This window comes from Lathamus discolor, chromosome 10, assembly GCF_037157495.1.
Source record: "Lathamus discolor isolate bLatDis1 chromosome 10, bLatDis1.hap1, whole genome shotgun sequence".
In the NCBI taxonomy this organism is placed as follows: domain Eukaryota; kingdom Metazoa; phylum Chordata; class Aves; order Psittaciformes; family Psittacidae; genus Lathamus; species Lathamus discolor.
The window spans coordinates 8,018,647-8,037,949 of NC_088893.1; the positions used below are offsets into that span (position 1 = coordinate 8,018,647).

General features: G+C 41.0%; 1 protein-coding gene across 18 annotated transcripts in view; it reads left to right on the forward strand.

Annotated features, from left to right (window-relative positions):
* Window positions 1–19,303, forward strand: part of ANKHD1 (ankyrin repeat and KH domain containing 1) — a 104,153-nt gene that overhangs the window by 37,101 nt on the left and 47,749 nt on the right. For 13 of the 18 annotated variants that reach the window (XM_065690493.1, XM_065690495.1, XM_065690496.1 and 10 more), the window contains exons 4-11: window positions 765–912; window positions 1,804–1,951; window positions 2,985–3,218; window positions 4,800–4,894; window positions 8,180–8,417; window positions 8,641–8,832; window positions 10,303–10,412; window positions 17,262–17,321. In XM_065690493.1, coding sequence (XP_065546565.1) covers window positions 765–912; window positions 1,804–1,951; window positions 2,985–3,218; window positions 4,800–4,894; window positions 8,180–8,417; window positions 8,641–8,832; window positions 10,303–10,412; window positions 17,262–17,321 — 1,225 coding nt within the window. The remainder of the gene's footprint in view (window positions 1–764; window positions 913–1,803; window positions 1,952–2,984; window positions 3,219–4,799; window positions 4,895–8,179; window positions 8,418–8,640; window positions 8,833–10,302; window positions 10,413–17,261; window positions 17,322–19,303) is intronic. The other 5 variants (XM_065690502.1, XM_065690503.1, XM_065690490.1 and 2 more) reach the window with 1 other exon arrangement.

Genomic DNA, 19,303 nt, shown 5'->3' on the forward strand with positions numbered 1-19,303 from the left:
TATTATTGTTGCTGTTTAAAAATATGTAGTTCAGTTGGCTTATTTCATCCATCTGAAAACTTCTGTAATATGCTTTTAACAGTGCATGAAAGGAAACAGTAAACTTCTTTCAGGCTTTTCTCCTTTCTTCTTTTAAGATGTCATTTGGTAAGGTAAGGATTTTTCTTTGAAATGGCTGCTTAAATTAAGAAACTGGCATTTTCAATGAAAAGAAGAAAGCTTTGGGCTACTGCGGAGAAGGAAATAGTCCTGCTACAAGAGAGACAGTGGTCAGCAGTTGGCCTTGTTCCAGTATTCAGTATTAGTGGTCTCTGATAATAGGCTCTTCACTTTCTTTTTTTTTTTTTTTTTGAACTCTACTAGAACTTTGCCTTGGTATCTGTAGTCAGTAATTTGGTGTGGTTTTAGCCTCTGTGCATCTGGCATGCTACTTATGTGTAATAACATCAGGGAGGCTTACTGCTGTACCTTGCAAACACCACAGCTTAAGTTCTGAGCAGTATTCTCTCCATCTACTGTATATGAGAGCTTATGTGAGCTGGCAACTGATGAGGACAGGAGCTCATTTAGACGTAAGCAAGATCTTCATTTCGATGGGTGAAACAGAGATAATGTGTGTATATACTTAAATCTGTAAGGTATTGTTTTCTGGTAAGGCTTAATGCTAAGTCATGAGTCTTTAAGTAAAGACTTCACCCTTGCATAGCAAAGCTACCCATCTATTGCAGTTCACGTTGAGCTTATTCTGTGTAATGATCTTCCAGTCGCAGTTTGGCAGAAGCCTGCTCGGATGGGGATGTCAATGCTGTCCGGAAGCTGTTGGATGAAGGAAGGAGTGTAAATGAGCATACTGAAGAAGGGGAGAGTCTCCTTTGCTTGGCCTGTTCAGCAGGATATTATGAATTGGCACAAGTAAGTAACAAATATAATCACCACTAAACCTTTTTGAAGCGTTGTCCAAGGGGCTTCTTTGGCAGGTAAACATTTTAGCTATTCAGAGTGTAACATATTTTATGATCTAATCAGAGTATCGGTTATTACAGCTTATTGTGGGTTTCCAGTTATTGTTTGTCTTTTTAATGGAAATTGCTCTCATATATGCCTTTAGGTTTAAGGGGCATGTGTGAAGAATGTGCCTCTTGTTTTGTGATGCACCTACCTTTCTGGTATTGTTCTAGATGCAGTCAAGCTGTTCTGCCAAGCAGGCTTTGCAAGAGGATCTAAAATATCACCAAAATCAAACACTACAAGTGGTTCTCTTCTAAAAACTCATGTCTCAGTCACTTAGTTCTTTTTTTTTTTTTTTTTTTTTTTAATCACATCTGTATCAACAGTGAATTAATTTCTGTTCATATTTGGCTTTTATACTTGTGCATTAAAGGGCAGAGCTCAGGTGATAATTCTCCGAAAGTGTCCAGCTGCCTGTTCTGGTGTCAGGCAAGAGCACAGGGGGGATAACTGTAAGCCTGACCCTGATGTGTGCTGTGGTCGCTAATGCAAGTTTGCAGTTTCTCTGCTATCTTTCTGGTTAGCGAATTGCCCTGTGACTTTTGAAAATGTCAGTGCTGCTCTGTAACCTCATGTTGATTTTAGCAGATAGGAACAAATGTAAAAAGTGAGCATTTCCTGAAGCAGAGGACAGTGCAGGTAGCAATTATAAATGTCCTGGGAGTGCCATTGTGCTTCTCCACTGGGGACATTGCTGCAAGGGGATGTCCAGGCTGCCTGGGGATCGTTCTCACACAGAAGCAAAATGTTGGTGCTGCAATTTATTCATTAAAGTGATTTTTTTTTTTTCCCTAGGTGCTACTAGCGATGCATGCAAACGTTGAAGATCGAGGGAACAAAGGAGACATAACTCCCTTAATGGCAGCTGCCAGCGGAGGCTACGTGGACATTGTTAAGCTGCTCCTTGTTCATTGCGCAGATGTCAACGCACAGTCTTCAACAGGTAACTGGGAAGCAGGAACACCAAGAACTAAGAAGACTGACACATAAGATGTGCAGCTGTTTTGAACGTCTGTTGTTTTGCCTTAATTTCATTCACAACAAAACATGAAAGGGAACTTAAGAATAGACTGGATCATAGCAGATGTGTTTGGAGTCTTACCTGGCTGTTGTTAAAGATTGTTTTTAATATAAACTGTAATGGAAAGGACTGTTCCTGTGAAAACCACTGTGGTGTTAGATGACTGGAAAAACACATGGAGTTTGTTTTTTCTCATCTGTATAATCCCAAATGACCCAGTAAGACTCTCTTGGGACACATCTGGTCAAGACCTGTTATTTCAGTCTATTGCTTTTTATGAAAGAGGAGGAACAATTCTGTGAGCATTTTCTACATTGCTGATGCTTGACCACAGCTTAACCGACCTTGCTGAGAGCAGTAACCTGCAGCTGCATTTTGCTGATTATCAAGATAGAATTTAAACTTTATTCCAATTTTAAAAAGCCGGGTGTCTGAACTATGAAATGTTCTTTTTATCCTGATGTTTAGCTGTATTAGACAGAGCTTACCTTAAAACTGACTGTAGCATTTAAAACATGAGCCTTATGTGATTGTCTGTCACTTACAGTATCCGAGTTTAAGTTAGAAGTTTATTTTCATCCAGCCAGGGAAAGTTTTTCAAGGAATTACAGCATAGTCCTAGGCAAAAAAAACTTAATCCCCCCAACTACAGTGAGTGTGAAAATTATTCACTTATCTCATTGTGTGTGTGTGTATTTGATCTCTTTGTGTGCTGAAGTAGGAAACATAATAAAAAAAAAATCCTGATTTATAATACTGGCTTAGCATTAAAACTCTTTCACATTATAGTTGTGTTGGGGTTTTTCTATCCAGCCTGAAATCACTGGCTGGAGTAGCATTCCTGTGAGGTAAGAGACTGCTGCCGGCCATGTTCTTGTTTTTGTTCAGTGCTGTTAAATCTCTTTTCCTGTGAGCGGTGGAAAGGGCTTTCATGTAAACTACTTCTTCTCTGCAGGGAACACAGCTCTCACTTACGCTTGTGCCGGAGGCTTTGTTGACATAGTGAAGGTGCTGTTGAAAGCTGGTGCTAATATAGAAGACCACAATGAGAATGGCCATACCCCCTTAATGGAAGCGGCCAGTGCGGGTCATGTTGAGGTTGCAAGAGTATTGCTGGAATATGGTGCAGGAATCAACACTCACTCCAACGAGTTCAAAGAAAGTGCACTTACACTTGCATGCTATAAAGGTATTGTCTCTTGCCTTGTTTTGTATTTTTTGTTTTATTTATTTGCTAGGATTTATCTAACTGAAGCTTCCAGCTGTAATTTGAATGTTTTCTGAAGAGCTTTGGAATACTGGGTTTTGGTTGTAAACTCACAAAATGCTCATCCATGGTATAGCAGTATTAAGTCTGTCTACTTGTGGTGGACATGTACTTGATATGTTGCATATGGAAACTTGTGACAGGCTGTGTCCAAACCTGTGCTTTTTTGACGCACCACTATTCTTTTATTCCTCCACTACAGCATTCCCTTGTTTCATTCAAATTCCCTTCACCAGCTGTGTTGCAAGTTCTGAAAACATCTCTGTTAGCTGTTAGGAAAATGAGAAGTTGGAACGAACGTTCCTCAAATACCTGATGTGGTGACAGTGCTGGTGTTATTACTGGATACTGTTTCTTTAGTGTAATTTTAGAGGATATCTATGAATTGTTACGTGTTTTGAGCTTTCATGGCCTTTTGAGTTAATTTATATTGCTATGTAAAGCTTCTATAGAAAGTAACTTAGAGCAGTGGTAATCCAATGTGCTTCTTGTTGGGTTTTGTTTTGTTTTGTTTTGTTTTTTTTTCCAAAAGCCACCATAAAATTTCCAACAGTTGTTTTCCTCCTAATCGAAGCTTTAAGGATATAGATTATTGTCATAGTAACATCAGGTTTTGCCTCTGTGGTTAGAATTGGATACATACTAGTGTAACTAGTGAAAACTCATCTGGATTTGTCATGGGTTTCCTGCAGCATATAGTAGTTCCTTACATAGGCATTTCAGTAATAGTTCTCCTGGACATTTTGGAGGGGCATTCTTGTCTCTTGTGACCCAGAACTTAATGTATGTAATGTAAGATACTCATTGGCTAGAGATTTCCTATATTATCTTTGCCAAGATGATTGATAGGAAAACAAGGTAGCTCAATTAGTATAAACCTAAGTCTTGTCTTGGAGGAGGGTGCGCATTGAGAGGATAAAATATACAACTTGGTGTAAGGGACAGATTCTGAAAGGATAGAAACCATAATAGAGTTGAAAACAAGTACTGGTAAAGCTCAGTAGAAGCTTCTAAAAATAGTGTTAGATAATATATGACATAATGTGTGTGTGTCCTGGTTCTCAGAAATATGTAGATGCTGTGATTAAAAAGCGTAAAGTTAAGTTCAGATATGCATGGACCTCTTTAAAAGATAATGCCCGCAGTTGTGTGCTGCCTTGGAACACCTAAATGATATGTCACTCTACAGCTGAGTAAGGAATAAGCAGTCTTTTATAGCTTGAAGTTACAAGGGAAGGTACCTCTTGTGTGAACTTGAATTGGAGGGGTCTGTCTTCATCTCAGAGTTGGGCAATTATCTGTGGGAAAGACTAAAGTCTTGCTGTCCATTTTGCTGTGGTACTTTTTAGAGTACTTTAAAAGGAACAGCTTTGTAAATGGTAACTTGTAAAACCTGTAATAGCAAACTGTGAAAATCTAAATGATTTAATGAAACGTATTGTCTGTACTACTAAAAGTTTATGATACTAAATGCTTATTTATTTTGCTCTGTTTCATTTGAAGGCCATTTAGATATGGTTCGTTTTTTGCTTGAAGCTGGAGCTGATCAAGAGCATAAAACAGATGAGATGCACACAGCACTGATGGAGGCCTGCATGGTAAACAGCCTTTATTTTGCTGCACCCTTTTCAATGACAGGAATAAAGGAGATGATAAAGTGAGCCCTTGTTAACAAGCTGGGTTGGCTCTGCAGTGAACATGTGTTACTTGTGATAATACAAAGCATTTACTATAGTTATCACAGGTAACTAATTGGTTATAAGGAAAAATGAATCTAAGTTTTGGGGGTGTGATATGTTCTATATACTCCCTTTGTAAAGTGCAGGGATAACTAACCTGCAGTGCAGTACAGCAGGTTGAGCCCAAGTCGTTGTTTCTATTGTGGTGTAGGAGTCACTTTTCCATCTTTGCCTTTATAAAAGTTCTCAGATCACTGTGGTATGTACTTCCAGAGCTACACTGAGCTGGATGACTGATGCATTACATTGTTCCTGCACTGCTGCAGGAAGTGTTTTGCATGTAGGGATGGTTTGCTCTCTTCTAGGCTTCTGTAAATGCTGCTGTGAGGTTTTTCTTCTGAAAATAAAACAGTAAGTCAAAAGTAGGTTAGTTCTTAGTTCTTGGACAACTCATCTAATTTCAAAGCAGCCATTGAGGAAAGATATCCTTTTCCAAGAGCTTCATCTTAATAAAGAATGTGCTGTTGTGTCAAAACATATATGCAACTATTTTTGTCCAGACCTTAGGTGACCTTTTATCTGTCCTTCGAGCAGAAGTCCTTTGAGTAAAGAAAAGGGACCTTAATTTGCTCCCAGTAGCATGTAATCCTTAGAAGGCAGCCTGCAATGTTCCTCCAGTTTTCCGAGACCTGGAGGATCAAGTGTTCCTTCAGTGCACTTTTGAGGTGATGATGCAAGTGACTAAGGTCAGATCATACCCTCTCTGTGTTGAAGTCTTCTGACAGTGAGATGGTGACAGTGTCCTTGAATAGTGTTCCCTGAATGGGACCCTAGTGCCGGTAAGGAATGGAGAATGCTGTCTCCTAAAGGACATTGCAGCAAAACTGTAACTTGTTCTGTCATGGTGATGCAGTCTGAGCGCTGGGCTGACTTGAAGGCTGTGAAGTGTTTTGCTTGGGGAAGATAAAGCTGTGTGGGTTGCTTGCACATTTTTAGCTCTTGTGTGTTTCAGACTAGTTTGCATTACAGTGTGTGTTGACCTTTAAAAACAACTGAAAGGAAACTGATCCTTTCAAATCTGAACTCTTAAGCTGAATGATGGAATGTGTTCCTTGTTACCTTTTGGCTGCTCCCTTGCAGAAGGGAACTGTTCCATCAGATCATGGGGACTCTTCCCAGTTGGTCTTCACTGTTTTCCAGCTAGTGAATGCTGCAGAGGGAGCTGAAATGTCTGGTGTCTGATCACCAATTATAAGTGCCTTTGAGTTTTAGTATGTTTTGGGCAAGGTAGAGTGCCACACCTAGAAAATGCCTTTAGTTAGATGAGGTGGTTGTTGGCTTTTAGCCAGCTTCTCTGAAAACAGCAGCCTGTCTTTGATTGTAGACTTGATTGCTGTCAGTCTCGGGTTACTACCTGCTTCATGGTCAACTTAAGTGTTGGCAGGAGTAGTGTGTTTGATATCCCTGTTTGTGTTAGCTGTTCGAGTTACTGGCTGGCACTTCTGATGAGATCAGAACAGGGAACTGATAGTTCACTTGAGGTTGTGGTTCTTAATACATAGGAAGCTCTGTAATTTTGGGAATTAGTGGAATTATTAGCATTATAACTTTATAAATTACCCCTAGGTAGCAGTGCCCTAGCCTCAACAGCTCTGGCTTGAACCTTGGGCAGAGAGGTCTTCTAATGTATTTTTTCCCCTTTAGTATTCCTCAGCTTCATTTAGATTTCCTTCAAAGGACACATCTTAAAAACAACTGCTATTTTCTACTGAAATTAGCCCTTTTTATATCTTCCTCAGGAAGAAGTGTTCCTTAGTACTCTAGCAACATCTGTCAATGTGCACGGGGGCTAGTCTGAAGAATTAATCCATCTGACTGTGTCAGGACACAGGGCTCTAAATCAAAGCTGGCTGACAGTTTACTCGTGGATGAACCCCATATTTCTTTGGATGGCAAATGGAGGGACCAAGTTGATGCACTTGCATCAACTTGCATCAACTTGGCAAATTGGAGGGACCAAGTTGATGCACTTGCATCAATTGATGCAGTTAATGCACTTGCAGTATGCAAAGCAGCAAGTAGTTTCCTCTCCACTGAGAGATACAGAGCAGGCTTTGATTGGTCTTTCACTTGGAATTCCCTTTTCATCCATAAGTTATCTTACTGTGTATTCTGAAGTGTCCTCTGATTAGACTCTCAGACCTTCTGTATCTCACTGAGCACTAATTGCATGGCTTGAACCTTTGCCCTTCATTAGGAGTAGTTTGCAATTGGTTTCAGTTTTCCCAGATCTCTTCTCCAAATTGTTCCACAAGTTTGGACCCCAGTATCTGAAGTTATGTGGGAGGGAGAACCCATAAGAGTGTTTCTTCTACCTTAATGTCAAAATTTCTTTACTTTTTCCCCATTTGAGAAGTATTGAGGCTCTACAGAGCATACCTGAGTTGAACTGTGGATTTTTTGGTACTTGGTTTATTTCAGGTACTTTGAGGAGTTTAGTGGTAGTTTCCTGGGAAGCTGAGAGCTGTATTTATATGCTTTGATTGGTAAGGGCTCAGACAGATTGCTTTGGCAATCCTCATTCTCTTTCCTCTATGACAAAGATTGCTTCACCCCAAGGCACTTTCCAGTCTCTTTTAAAATTTGAGTTTACCCTCCTCCTGTTACCTACCTCATTGAACCCACTTCAGTTCCTCTGCAGGTCTTTCCCAGGATCTAGAAATTGCCAGTTGGAGGCTTTTTTTTTTCTTTGTGTGTAGAAGCCATTAATCAACTACAGAGAAAAAGAAAATATTTGTTCCAGTGCTTGTTTTGGTGTTTAGTCATGAACTGGGTTTATTACTTATGGTACTTGTTTGCTGTCTCTATTACTTCTGTGTCCCGGGGATTGTGCTGGATATTGAAGAAAGCCTTGCCCCATAATTCTTTCCCTACTTCCCCAAGAAAGGAAAACATACAGCACCAAAAACCCACCATAGATCTACTTTTTTTTCTTTTTTCCTCTTGCATTTAAACCTTAGCTATAGGTGGAAAACTGAATGTCACTTTAATTCAGGCATTACTGTAACTATGTCATAAATGGAACCATCATCAATTAAAAGACCCTGTCTTTTTAGGATCATTTTCACATCTAGTGTGATAGTGGTGCAACTCCAGCATCAAGTGATTTTGAATGTTTTTGACTTTGATGTTCTTGTTCTGTAGGATGGGCACGTGGAAGTGGCACGCTTGCTTTTGGACAGTGGTGCTCAAGTGAACATGCCTGCAGATTCATTTGAGTCTCCACTCACTCTGGCTGCTTGTGGTGGGCACGTGGAGTTAGCAGCCCTCCTGATTGAGAGGGGAGCTAACCTGGAGGAAGTTAATGATGAAGGTTATACTCCTCTAATGGAAGCTGCCCGGGAAGGCCATGAAGAGATGGTTGCCTTGCTGCTGGCACAAGGTGAGAGCACTGCTGTTTTTTGAGCATTCCTTACTGAGGATGTAATGCTGACCATTTGCCACTAAGTATTAGGTGCAAATTCCTCTGATGTAGCATGAGGCTGTCACTGCTCATTGCTGTAACTACAGAGCAAAGGTAAAACACTCAAATAGTGGAGACGATGGGGATTCACCTTCCTACCCTGTGTCTGGTCAGCTAAAATAACATCTATTTTGTTTCCTAGGGGCAAATATAAATGCACAGACAGAAGAAACGCAGGAAACGGCTCTTACTCTAGCATGCTGTGGAGGGTTTTCTGAAGTAGCTGACTTCCTTATTAAAGCAGGAGCTGATATAGAGCTTGGTTGCTCAACACCTTTGATGGAAGCTGCTCAAGAGGGTCATCTTGAATTGGTGAAATACTTGCTGGCAGCAGGTATGTGTACAGTGCAAATGACCTACCCCACAGATACTATAGGCTCAATGTTCTGTGTGGTTTAGAAGATACCTGGGCTTATTTGTGTCATGTTGTAACAAGAAACTATATTCTCAGATACTTTAGAAAGAAGGAAAAAGCATATGGTACCCATCAATATTGTGTGATGCTGTTAACAGAGGAAAGTGCCGCACAGAGCCCTGGATTGTGTGGCATATCTAGAACCATCCATGTATCTATTAGGAGCACTGTTTCCAGCTAACTGCGTTTAGGATAAAATGTAATACAGATAATGCCTGGTTTTATATGTTGCTTCTGCTTTGACTGAGCCTTGCTATCTGCAGTCAGTCTCCCTAAATAACCAGTACTTTAGGAATTGTGCCTTGGGAAATAGTGTGCTAGACACTCTGGAATGTGCTGGATTTCTGCATGTGAGGAATGAGTTTTCCTACTACACAATACAGTAGTAAAAGTAAAATCTTGCTGGAGTTGGGGGGAAGTGATGCTTCAGTTTTCATCTGTCAGTTGAAAGTTGGTAGAGAGACCAAAGTGGAGTAATACTGCTTAAAAAAATAAATGATAGGGACCTGCATTTTGGAAATCTTCCTTCTTATGGGAGTTTATTTGTATGCTCTTTCCTAAGAATGAAATTGTCTGGATTTGTAATTCTAGAAAGTAATGGTCGCTGCTTATGGAGGGACAGTGACATCTGCGTCTCTTTGTGCAGTGATACCAGGCTGTGACACGTCACCAGCTCGCTGGGAATGCTGCTTGCACTTCACTTCTGCTAATGTGGAGAGTGAATTGAGGAGCCTTGTTTTGGCATCAGGGAGTCTCTAAATATATCTCGCACCTTGAGAATACAAAAATGGCTAATCACATTGGCTTTTATTAAGTGTAATGCATTACATACCCAGAGCCATGCATAGCATGAAAGCTATACGGAGGCATGTATGAAGCTAGTTAAATTATTTGAACAAAATGGTTTTAAAGCAAAAGAAATTTGCTTTGTTTTTAGGTTTTTTTTTGTTATTTAGTTTAGTTTATTATTTTAGTTTATTTTAAAGGGAAGGGAGGAAGTGAAATATGTACAAGTGTATGGTCTTGGAGCATTAACACTAATTAAATAACATGCATTTTGTCTGGCTTTTCCTTGGCAGGTAGCTCCTGTCAAATGGATAGTCTAGACAACTGTCTGGATTCACTTTTATGTGTTGTAACAACTGGAATCTTCATTGCTATAGAGGGAATATAGGAATAACTGAGCATACAGGTGCTCCAATTGCTGGTCATGCTATTTCCAAGCCTTTGCTTCTCCTCAGAGTATTTTTACTACAAGAGCAATTTTTACCATGAGAGCAATGCCCTTTGGCTGTGGAAGCTCTTGCTTTACAGATGAAGTACCTTGATTTTTGTGTTTATCTGATACAAAATGCTTGATAAGTTGATGTCCTATTACTGTGTTTCTAGGAGCGAATGTTCATGCCACCACAGCGACAGGAGACACAGCTTTGACCTATGCCTGTGAAAATGGACATACTGATGTTGCAGATGTGTTGCTTCAAGCTGGTGCTGATCTGGTAAGATTTCTGCTGCTTCTGATGGGGAAAGTACTTTGGTTTCAAACTGTACACCAAAGCTGACATGTTTGTAGAGCAGAAAGATGATTTTAGCAATTGAGATTCACAATGGGTGCAAACACAGGCACAGAAGAAACTTTTTAAGAAGCCTGAACATTCTGTTTGTTTGATCTAAAAAAACCCTAAAATTCTTACTGGGTAATCTTTCATCCATTAAGTGAAAAGTTTTATCTACAGCTTATACTTGTGATGGTTCATTACCTTCTTATTTTTGTCTTATCAGGGGGAATTTTTACTAGGAGGGGCTTTTGACAAGGGCCTGTAGGGACAGGAAAAGGGGAATAGCTTTAACCTGACAGAGGGGAGATTGGGACGAGATCTTAGGCAGAAGTTTTTACCTGTGAGGATGGTGAGATGCTGCCACAGGGTGCCCAGAGAAGCTGTGGCTGCCCCATCCCTGGCAGTGTTCAAGGCCAGGTTGGACACAGGCTTGGAGCAACCTGCTCTAGTGGAAGGTGCCCTGCCTGTGGAAGGGGGTTGGAGCTGGATGAGCTTTAAGGTCCCTCCCAACCAAAACCATTCTGTGATTCTATTATTTCAGTATAACTCATAAGTTTTATTGTTTAGCAGGAGATATTTCTGCATTGCTTTTAATCATTATGCTACTTTGTTATTCTCAGACTCTTGAGGCTTAGAGTTTAACTTGCTCCACTTCTCTGAATTTAAAATGTTTTAGTATTAGAAGCTAGTAGTACTTTCCTTTAGGGTTAGTTTCTGAACTAAGAGACTCTGTTTCTGAGCTAAGAGGCTGTGAGTCTCTTAACTTTTTAAAACTACAACACAAAAAATGCCAAACTAAGCAATGCATTTTAAATGACCAACATAAAATGATCTGTTCTTTGTCTCAGAACTATTTTCTTTCTTGTAGCTCCAGGTTTTAGTGTATTGCTTTCAGTGTTTGTTTTCTGTAACACATTTAATCATAACTAAGCTGTTTCCATAATTGTTTTGATTTTATTTTCACGTTCTGTAGTGGGAGACCTAAAACTGCCTCTTCATCAGCTACAGAGATTCAGGGTTTGTTAGGTAGGCTTTTGAGCAGTAAAGTCCAATTGATATGTTAGTCTCCTAAAGCAGTTTAGGAGTCTTATGCTTCGAAGATAAGTGGGGAAGATTATTTTTTTGATGCCTTTTTTGCGGGGGTGGTTTTCTTTTTCCACACTCAGCTTGTGTGGGTTTTTTTTTTTTGGGAGAGGGGCTTGAGGTTTTAGTTGGATATTTTAGGGGGGTTTATTCCTTTTACATAAGGATGTCAAAGAATTTATCATTGAACCTGACAGACCAACATCCTAATGAAGGTACTTAAATTTCATTCTTAAATGCTTTAATTTTTCAACTTTATATTTACAACTACGAATATATGAATGCTATAATGGTGAAGTAATAATATTTCCACTATTCTTTATGAATATACTTTTTTTCAGGCCTTATTAATTCTTCTGCAGTCAAGGTCTGCTTCATATGTTCCTACCAGGGAGGAAGGGCATGTTGTTGGGGGGGGTGTTTGCGTGTGTTGCACTTTGCTCACTTCAGTGTTGGGTGCTGTCGTGGTTTAAACAAAGTCACCCATAAATCACACAATTGCTCTCTCACTCTCCCCCTTCTTGCCCTCCCCCTACTCCCAGAGGGATGGAGAGGAGAATTGAAAAGAATGCAACTCCCACGGGTTGAGATAAGAACAGTTTAGTAACTAAGGTATAACACAAATCACTGCTGCTACCACCAATAATAACAATGGTAAAGGAAGTAACAAGAGGAAAGAATACAACACCTCAACACCAGCCGACCAATAACTCGCCCCACTCCCCCCAGCCGAGCAGCGACCAATACCTCATCCAACCCTGCAGTCCCTAGCCCTTCCGGGTAACTCTCCGTTACATCCTGGGCATGATGTGCTGTGGTGTGGAATACCTCTTTGGTCAGTTTGGGTCAGGTGTCCTGTCTCTGCTTCCTCCCGGTTTCCCCTCCTCCCTGGGAGAGCATGAGGCTCAGAAAGTCCTTGGTCAGACCAAATATTTGAGCAATAACTAAAAACATCGGTGTTATCAGCACTGTTCCCAGGCCAAAAATCAAAAACACACTGCTGCACCAGGCACTAAGAAGGAGAAGAATTACTGCTACTGCTGAACCCAGGACAGGTGCTGAGCATCAGCCACTTGAGTAGGGACAGGATAGGGGTTTGGGGTTCTCTTGGGTATTTAAATAAGAAGTACTTTGTTATAAACAGATATAAGCCATGAAGTATCTTATAGTGAGGAGTAAAGCATGAAGCAAAAATTATTACCTGCATAAACTTTTAAATGAAAACAGTCAAGAGTTGCTGCTTAAATGTCACTTCAAGTTGTTAGTCATGTCACTTGTATTATTTCCCCTCTCCTCACGGAGGTGAGAAGTGTTTGTGGCCTTTAACATCTAGTTCTGATCAGTATTGAAGAGAAAAATCTTTAGCCTCTGTATAGTAGTTTTATTTTACTGCATTTTCTTGTACTGCTGATCAAAATGGGGAGCCCTCAAGAAAAATGCTGTAGGGGAAGCAAAGGAAAATTGCCCATGAAAGGGAGACCTGCCATGTAAATCTGCAAGTGTTGAATTCTGATTGTAAGTAAATGGGGAAACACCTGGCAACTGCAGCAATGCTTAGGGCAGGTGCCTCAGGCTTGGAGTAGTTTCCTTTCAAACCTTTTTGTGGCTTTGCTATATTAGGGGTTGTGAGCTCCTGTGAACAGAGTTACCTTTGTACTGGGGAAGGTTCCTGAAACGTGTGACCTTGCTGCTGGACTATGCAAAACCTTCTTTGGCAGTACCATGAGAGGTTATTTTTCCAGATTCTATTTTTCATAGGTAATTGAATGACGTTAGACGATTTCAGCAAGTTGTCCCAGGAAGTCTGTGGTGGAGTAGTGAATTGAATGGGGATCTGGACTTAGGCCTCTGGCTGGTCTGTCTTCATCTCTCTGATTAATTTTGTTCTCCTTCTGATGCTGGGACACAGCAAATGAAAGTATGTGTCCAGTTGGTTTTCTTTCTTTCCTTTTTCATCCGCAACTTCAGTCTTTCTTGGGATCGCTTCCACTAATGTTTCATTGTTTTCCAGAAACCTTCTTCATACCTGAGGTTTACATGCAGTCACTGGGGAGCTCTTGTGGAGTGGTCCTTTTTGAGGAAGACACTGGTTATATCTTGAACAGTAACATAAAGCAAGGCTGAGGGCTGTTCTCTGGTTGCAGGGACAAATGGCACAAGCTGAAGGCATCCATGCTGTGCCTAGGTAGGTCACTGAGCCTGAGGCTGTGCCCATGTGTCTGTAAGGATGTCAATGGCTATGTTGCAGCCCACCAGAACGGTATTTTCATCCCATGATACTAGGAGCGTACAATGGACACCCCTGCGTTATGGGTTGAGGGGTTGAAGGGGTTCATGTGAGGCTTCCCAGATAAATGGAAGGTAACTTGATGTCAGATTTTCCATGCTGCCCATTGGGAACAGTCCCTGGTGACCTCATCCACTGTTTTTGACAGGGCCAGTACTATGCCAGGGTGGCTGCAAAGGAATAAGCAGTGTGAATGACTAGTGATTCCATGCCTAAGCTTGTCTCATGGCCCTGTTTCAGTTACCTGTAGATATGTAGCCAGGGCTGGGGTTTTGCTGTTGTTACTTAATTGGTTTGTGAGCCACCTCCATATTCTGTCTTCTTCAAGACCAGGCAGGCAGGGAGCATAGTTCTTGAGGATTTTTCTTCTCCCTGATTCCACATCGAGGAAATTGCTCTTTCTTCTCCAGATGCTCTTCTGTTAAAGGAACGGTAAACACTGTCTGTCAAGATCTGTTGTGATCAGCTCTTCCATTTCTTTCCAATTCAGAGCCTTTATTCTATGATTCAGAAAGGATAAAATCTGTTCTAAGACTTCAAATCTTTCTTGGCTTCTCAAGGCTGTCTTCAGTTGCCAGGAGGTCAAGACTGACTGGGAGATGAGGTGCAAACTTTGAGACTGCAGATGTGAAGAGGAGTCTCTCCCATGGTGGGTTAGCCAAATTGGCAGAGGCAGGAGATGTTTGTCAGGGGGTTTCCTGTACTGTGCTTATTGAAACCTTCCAACTTTGAAGTTACCCACCTCATTCTACTGAACAGATTCCTGTGCGTTGCTCGTGTCCAGTTGAGGTTTTCTCAACCTCAAAATAGAACCTTGAGCTAAAGTTTGAACATGTTTTCTGATGAGGGTGGTGAGACGCTGCAGCAAGTTGCCCAAAGGAGTTGTGGATGCCCATCACTAGAAAAGCTCAAGGTTAGGTTGGATGTGCCCAAGGCAGGTGGGTGGACTAGACTGTCTTTGAAGGTCCTGTCCAACCCAAACTGTCCTAGTCCCAGTGAAGTTTTTGTCTGAACTGTGAATGATTATTACCACCACATCGCAGCACAAAAGACTGCTGTTCTTGGAAGGAGAATGTGAGCTCTTGCTTTTTAGGGACTGATATTCTGGCTTAGGTATCAAATGTGTAATTCAGTTCAAGAGCCAGTGAAGACCTTGAGAACTCTGTTAGATTCATTAAGGAGCGTGGCTTTATAAGAACCAGCAGAACTAAAAGAAAATGATGGCAGAGATAAACTTTCTCTAGTTTGTGGCTCATTTTTCCTTTAGGCTCTGCATTGATAAATTCTACTAGAAACAGTGCCAGAGCTCACACTGCCCTGGTCCTGTCTGCTGCGGAGCTGCTCAGTCACATATGGTATCCTGATGATTTTGTATCTCTTTGTGACTAATTGTTCATGAAGCCTGGCTTGTTACCAGTTACTCTGGTGCTTTTGTGCTGCCCTTCTTGAAGGGATCTGTCTTTTTCCATGTCCTTACAGGGACAAAGTTGGCCTGTCAGAATCTGTAACAAAGCTAGCTTGGCAGACCTACACCTTTCCTTGCTAATGTATGCATTTTGAAATCAGCTTGCTCTCTTGCCAGGCATATGAATGACTTAATATGAGGCACATCTGAAGCCTTCAGCCTGTGAATCCCATCTGTGCCTTAGTTGCATCCTAATCCCTTTATTGCCTGCAGGACTGGAGACTTCAGGGTCTTAGGCTGAGCTCCTGCCACTGGACCAAATATAAATTTTACTTGCTTACAAAGTTCTTTATGGTGTCAAAATACCTATTCTAGATTTTGCAATTAACAGGAGTAAAAACTTGAAGATTAGAACTCTGAAATAGAATTCGATAGAAGCATTTTTCTAGATGGTAGGATGTTTTAATAGCTTCAGGAGAGCAGAACCAGCACTTCAGTAAGACAGTTAGTTACCTGTGTGGCAAGGATTTCTCTAACCTAAAAGGTGAGAAAAGACTTTTCTTTTTCCTGTAGACTTCTCTTTTATTTGTTTTTCTCTTCCTTGTGTCCTTACTAGCAGTTTCTTTCATCTCAAAGCTTGTATAATATAAGACACGTGTGGTGCATGTATGTGTCCACAGGAATGAGGTTAAGGATTGTAAAGCTCACAGAGTATTGGTGCTGTTTAATGAGAGGTAATATCCTGCTTTTAAGATGTATGCCTTTCTATAAACTAAAAGTGCCTGTTTGAATGCCTGGTACTGTTCCCTCTGAATATAGAACCAGACCTGGATGAGCTGCTATATACTAGAGACTCCAGTCGCCTTTTTGAGAGTGAGATGACAAGGTAGTTACATCTTTGCCTGTTCCAGTGTAGCTGAAAACGAGAGATTCTTCTTTTTTGGGCAGTGGGAAGGTGCCAGCTTTTCTCAGCTGGGAAGCACAGAAAACAGTTTTAAATTGGGACTTTGTAATCTGGCCTGCCTTGCAGCTGTACATGACTGCTGCACAGGAGAGTTGATCTCATGATGGAGTTTATCTTTCTGCTAGAAAATACGTCTGTGCTTTTATACTGAACTTGAGAGATGGAAGAAAACCCCTGAGGACTGCTTCATCCTTGCGTTCTTCTCATTTTACACTGTCAAGCTCTCCCCACTCTGAACTAGTTAAAATTCCACATGTGTCTTTCCTTAAACATTAGAACTGTCTCTTTGGCATCCACAGAATTCCAGTTGCAAAACCAGATAAAATGAAAATACAGGCATGCCAAACTGCCCCTAGGATGGGGGCTTTGCCTTCAGCTGATAACATCCGTCACATTGATGTAGCTCCTTACTTAGAAACTCACTTTCCTCTGTGTGTATGACACACTTCATGTTTGATGCAGTGTGTGTGAGGCAGCATTCAAACATCTACAAAAATAGCCAGTGCGCTATGGATTTGAATGGAACCATGCTGGAGACAGCTATGGTATTGTGGCAGTGAGGGAGCTGAGAAGCTGTCACGTTTTTCCCTGCTGTTTCTTTGAGCCATCAGGGAAGGTCAGGGATTCCAGGTCTCTTCTAGACTTGGCCTTCAGTCTACTATATATAAAGCAAAAGGCTGTAGCACATGAGAAGCGAATTTTTGTAGTTAACACCTTTTGGATGTTGTGTTGCAGCCTCTGGATGGTGCAAAGTTCAATCAAATTCTCTCTTTTGCCACTAATGAGCAAAAAGTCGTCTTGTATTTAACAAGATGCTGTATGTAACCTTTGTGCTCTCCTCATGAGTCCCAATGACTTGTGGTAGGAATCTCAACCAGAGAGAGCTGCATTGCTTGGTCTTACCTTTGTGCTTGCTTGCCTAATTCCAGCAAAACAGAGGCTTCAGCTGGTGGATCCAGTCCATTTAAGTTCATGTTCCAGGTCTTCATGACCAAGAACAACATTCATTTGTAGAATGAGAGCCGTGAGTTGTTCTTTTTCCTTCCGCAGGACAAGCAGGAGGACTTAAAGAAGACTATTTTGGAGGGCATAGAGCCGGGCAAGCATCAGGTGAGGTTGGCCTTTGATGCTTGTAAGCTGCAGCCTCAGGATACATGCTAGCAATAAGCATGGCTTTAAGGCATCTAAATCTCTTTAAAAACACAAAACCTCCCTGTGCAGACTAGACATAGCATCTGTGTGCTGCATTTTCCCTGCTGCTGGGTTTTCTAAAACCCCTGTTCACACAACAGTATCTCAGCCTTCACCAATGTAGCAAGTGATATTGAGTCTACTAGCCTAAGTAGCTGTGTTAAATCTGTTGCTGTGTGTCTAGCTTCCTGTAAGGTCTTTCCTATTCATGTGTTTACTTTAAACTAGAGGCCTATTTGAGTTTTTAGGTGCCTCTGAAATACTGCTTTGCTGCTTATCTCTGGAAGGTTATCTTGGACAATTAGGGTGGTAACTTCTGGAATCCTGTATCTTTTAATAGGGGTACAACCTGGAAAATGAGCAAAGTAGCACAGTGATAGGAAATGTATTGTTTGGCTGTTGCCTTGCATCAAAAACTTCATCTAAATAATTTTGCGTAGATTTCTGTTAAGTATTCACCATTGTCATGGGTGAGAGGCTTTTTAGGAGTTGAAGAGACCAGTTGGACCTTTATTTTTAAATAACATATGACGTTGGAAATTGACTTGAACAAACTATACTAGGGAATAATACTCGCCAACCATGAATCCTTGTGAACCAGGGAGGATAGTACTGGGGGGAAGGGAAGCCCTTATGTAGCTGATCCAGAGAACTTGAAATCAAGGATAAAAAAATACCAGGTTCTGATGACACTGCTTTTGCTCTGCTCTCTGAAATACCGGTTTAGCAAGAAAGGAAATAATTGTTACTACTGACTGGATTCTCATCTCCTCTTTGAGCCCCAGTGGAAAAGATGCAGGTGATGTAGACTCTTACCTGATGTGGGTAATACTCTTGCTTTCCCCTTCCTTCCTGGTACCTAAACCTATGGAAAATACTTCTCAGTCATTCTTTCAAGCAGAATTAGCAGGAGAGCACGTAAGTGCTTAGAAAATGGCGGCATAGGTGTTCTCCTTCTTATCTCCTTCTGATCATACTATCTGCAGTGTTTCTCAGGGTTGGAGCAGTGAAGAGAGGCAGAACACTGGTGAGTCCTGCAGTACAGATTGCTGGGGAAGTTGTCTTTGGAGATGAGCACTCCTTGCTAGTTCTGTTCTTATAAAAAAAGCATTTGCATGTACTTCATCTTGATACAAGGAAGCAGCACGTTGGAAAGTGCTGGGGGATGCTTTTGACAGTTTTCATGTTCTCTGTCCTGATTTTGAGTATCTAATACAGCAAAAAAAAAAAAAAAACAAAATAAAAATCTTTGAAATTTATGGCCATTCCAGGTAAAAGAAAGGGTGTGAGTTAGACAGAAGCACTGCCCTGGATCAGCTTCTTATTTTGGCTTGGTGTTGATGGTTTCCTTTAAAGATTGAGTTGATGCTATCTGCTAGCCTTTATCAGGGCTAAATAGAGTGCTGAAGTCATAGAAACGCATATTTTATTTTATTATTAAATTAATTTTATCTTTGATGTGAAAAACACGATTAAAATGAAGTAACTTTTGCAGATCTACAGCAGGTGGGCACACAAATGGTCTAGTTTGGCTGGACTGATGATGTGTATGGTACTGCAAGTGTTTGAAGTGTATAATAGTTGAGGATCAAGTTCTGCCTGCTTGATGAAGTGACAGTTGGTTAAACTGGGCAGGGTAACTGCCTTGCATTTCAATGAGGAGCCTCCTGACATCCGTGTTTAAGACTTACAGTGAAGTCTGCTAGGAATAGAGAATGTTGCAAATAACATCTTACTGCTAGTTATCTGAAACGCTACATTTGGATGGCTTTTCACTGTCTTGAATGTAGCTAAGCTATAGCCTCAGATAAATTTTGCTTCTTGCCATCTTTGTTGCATCAGTGGAGATTTAGAAATGTGTATTGAATTGTGTGGGCAGTAACGTTCTGGTCCTCTTCCGA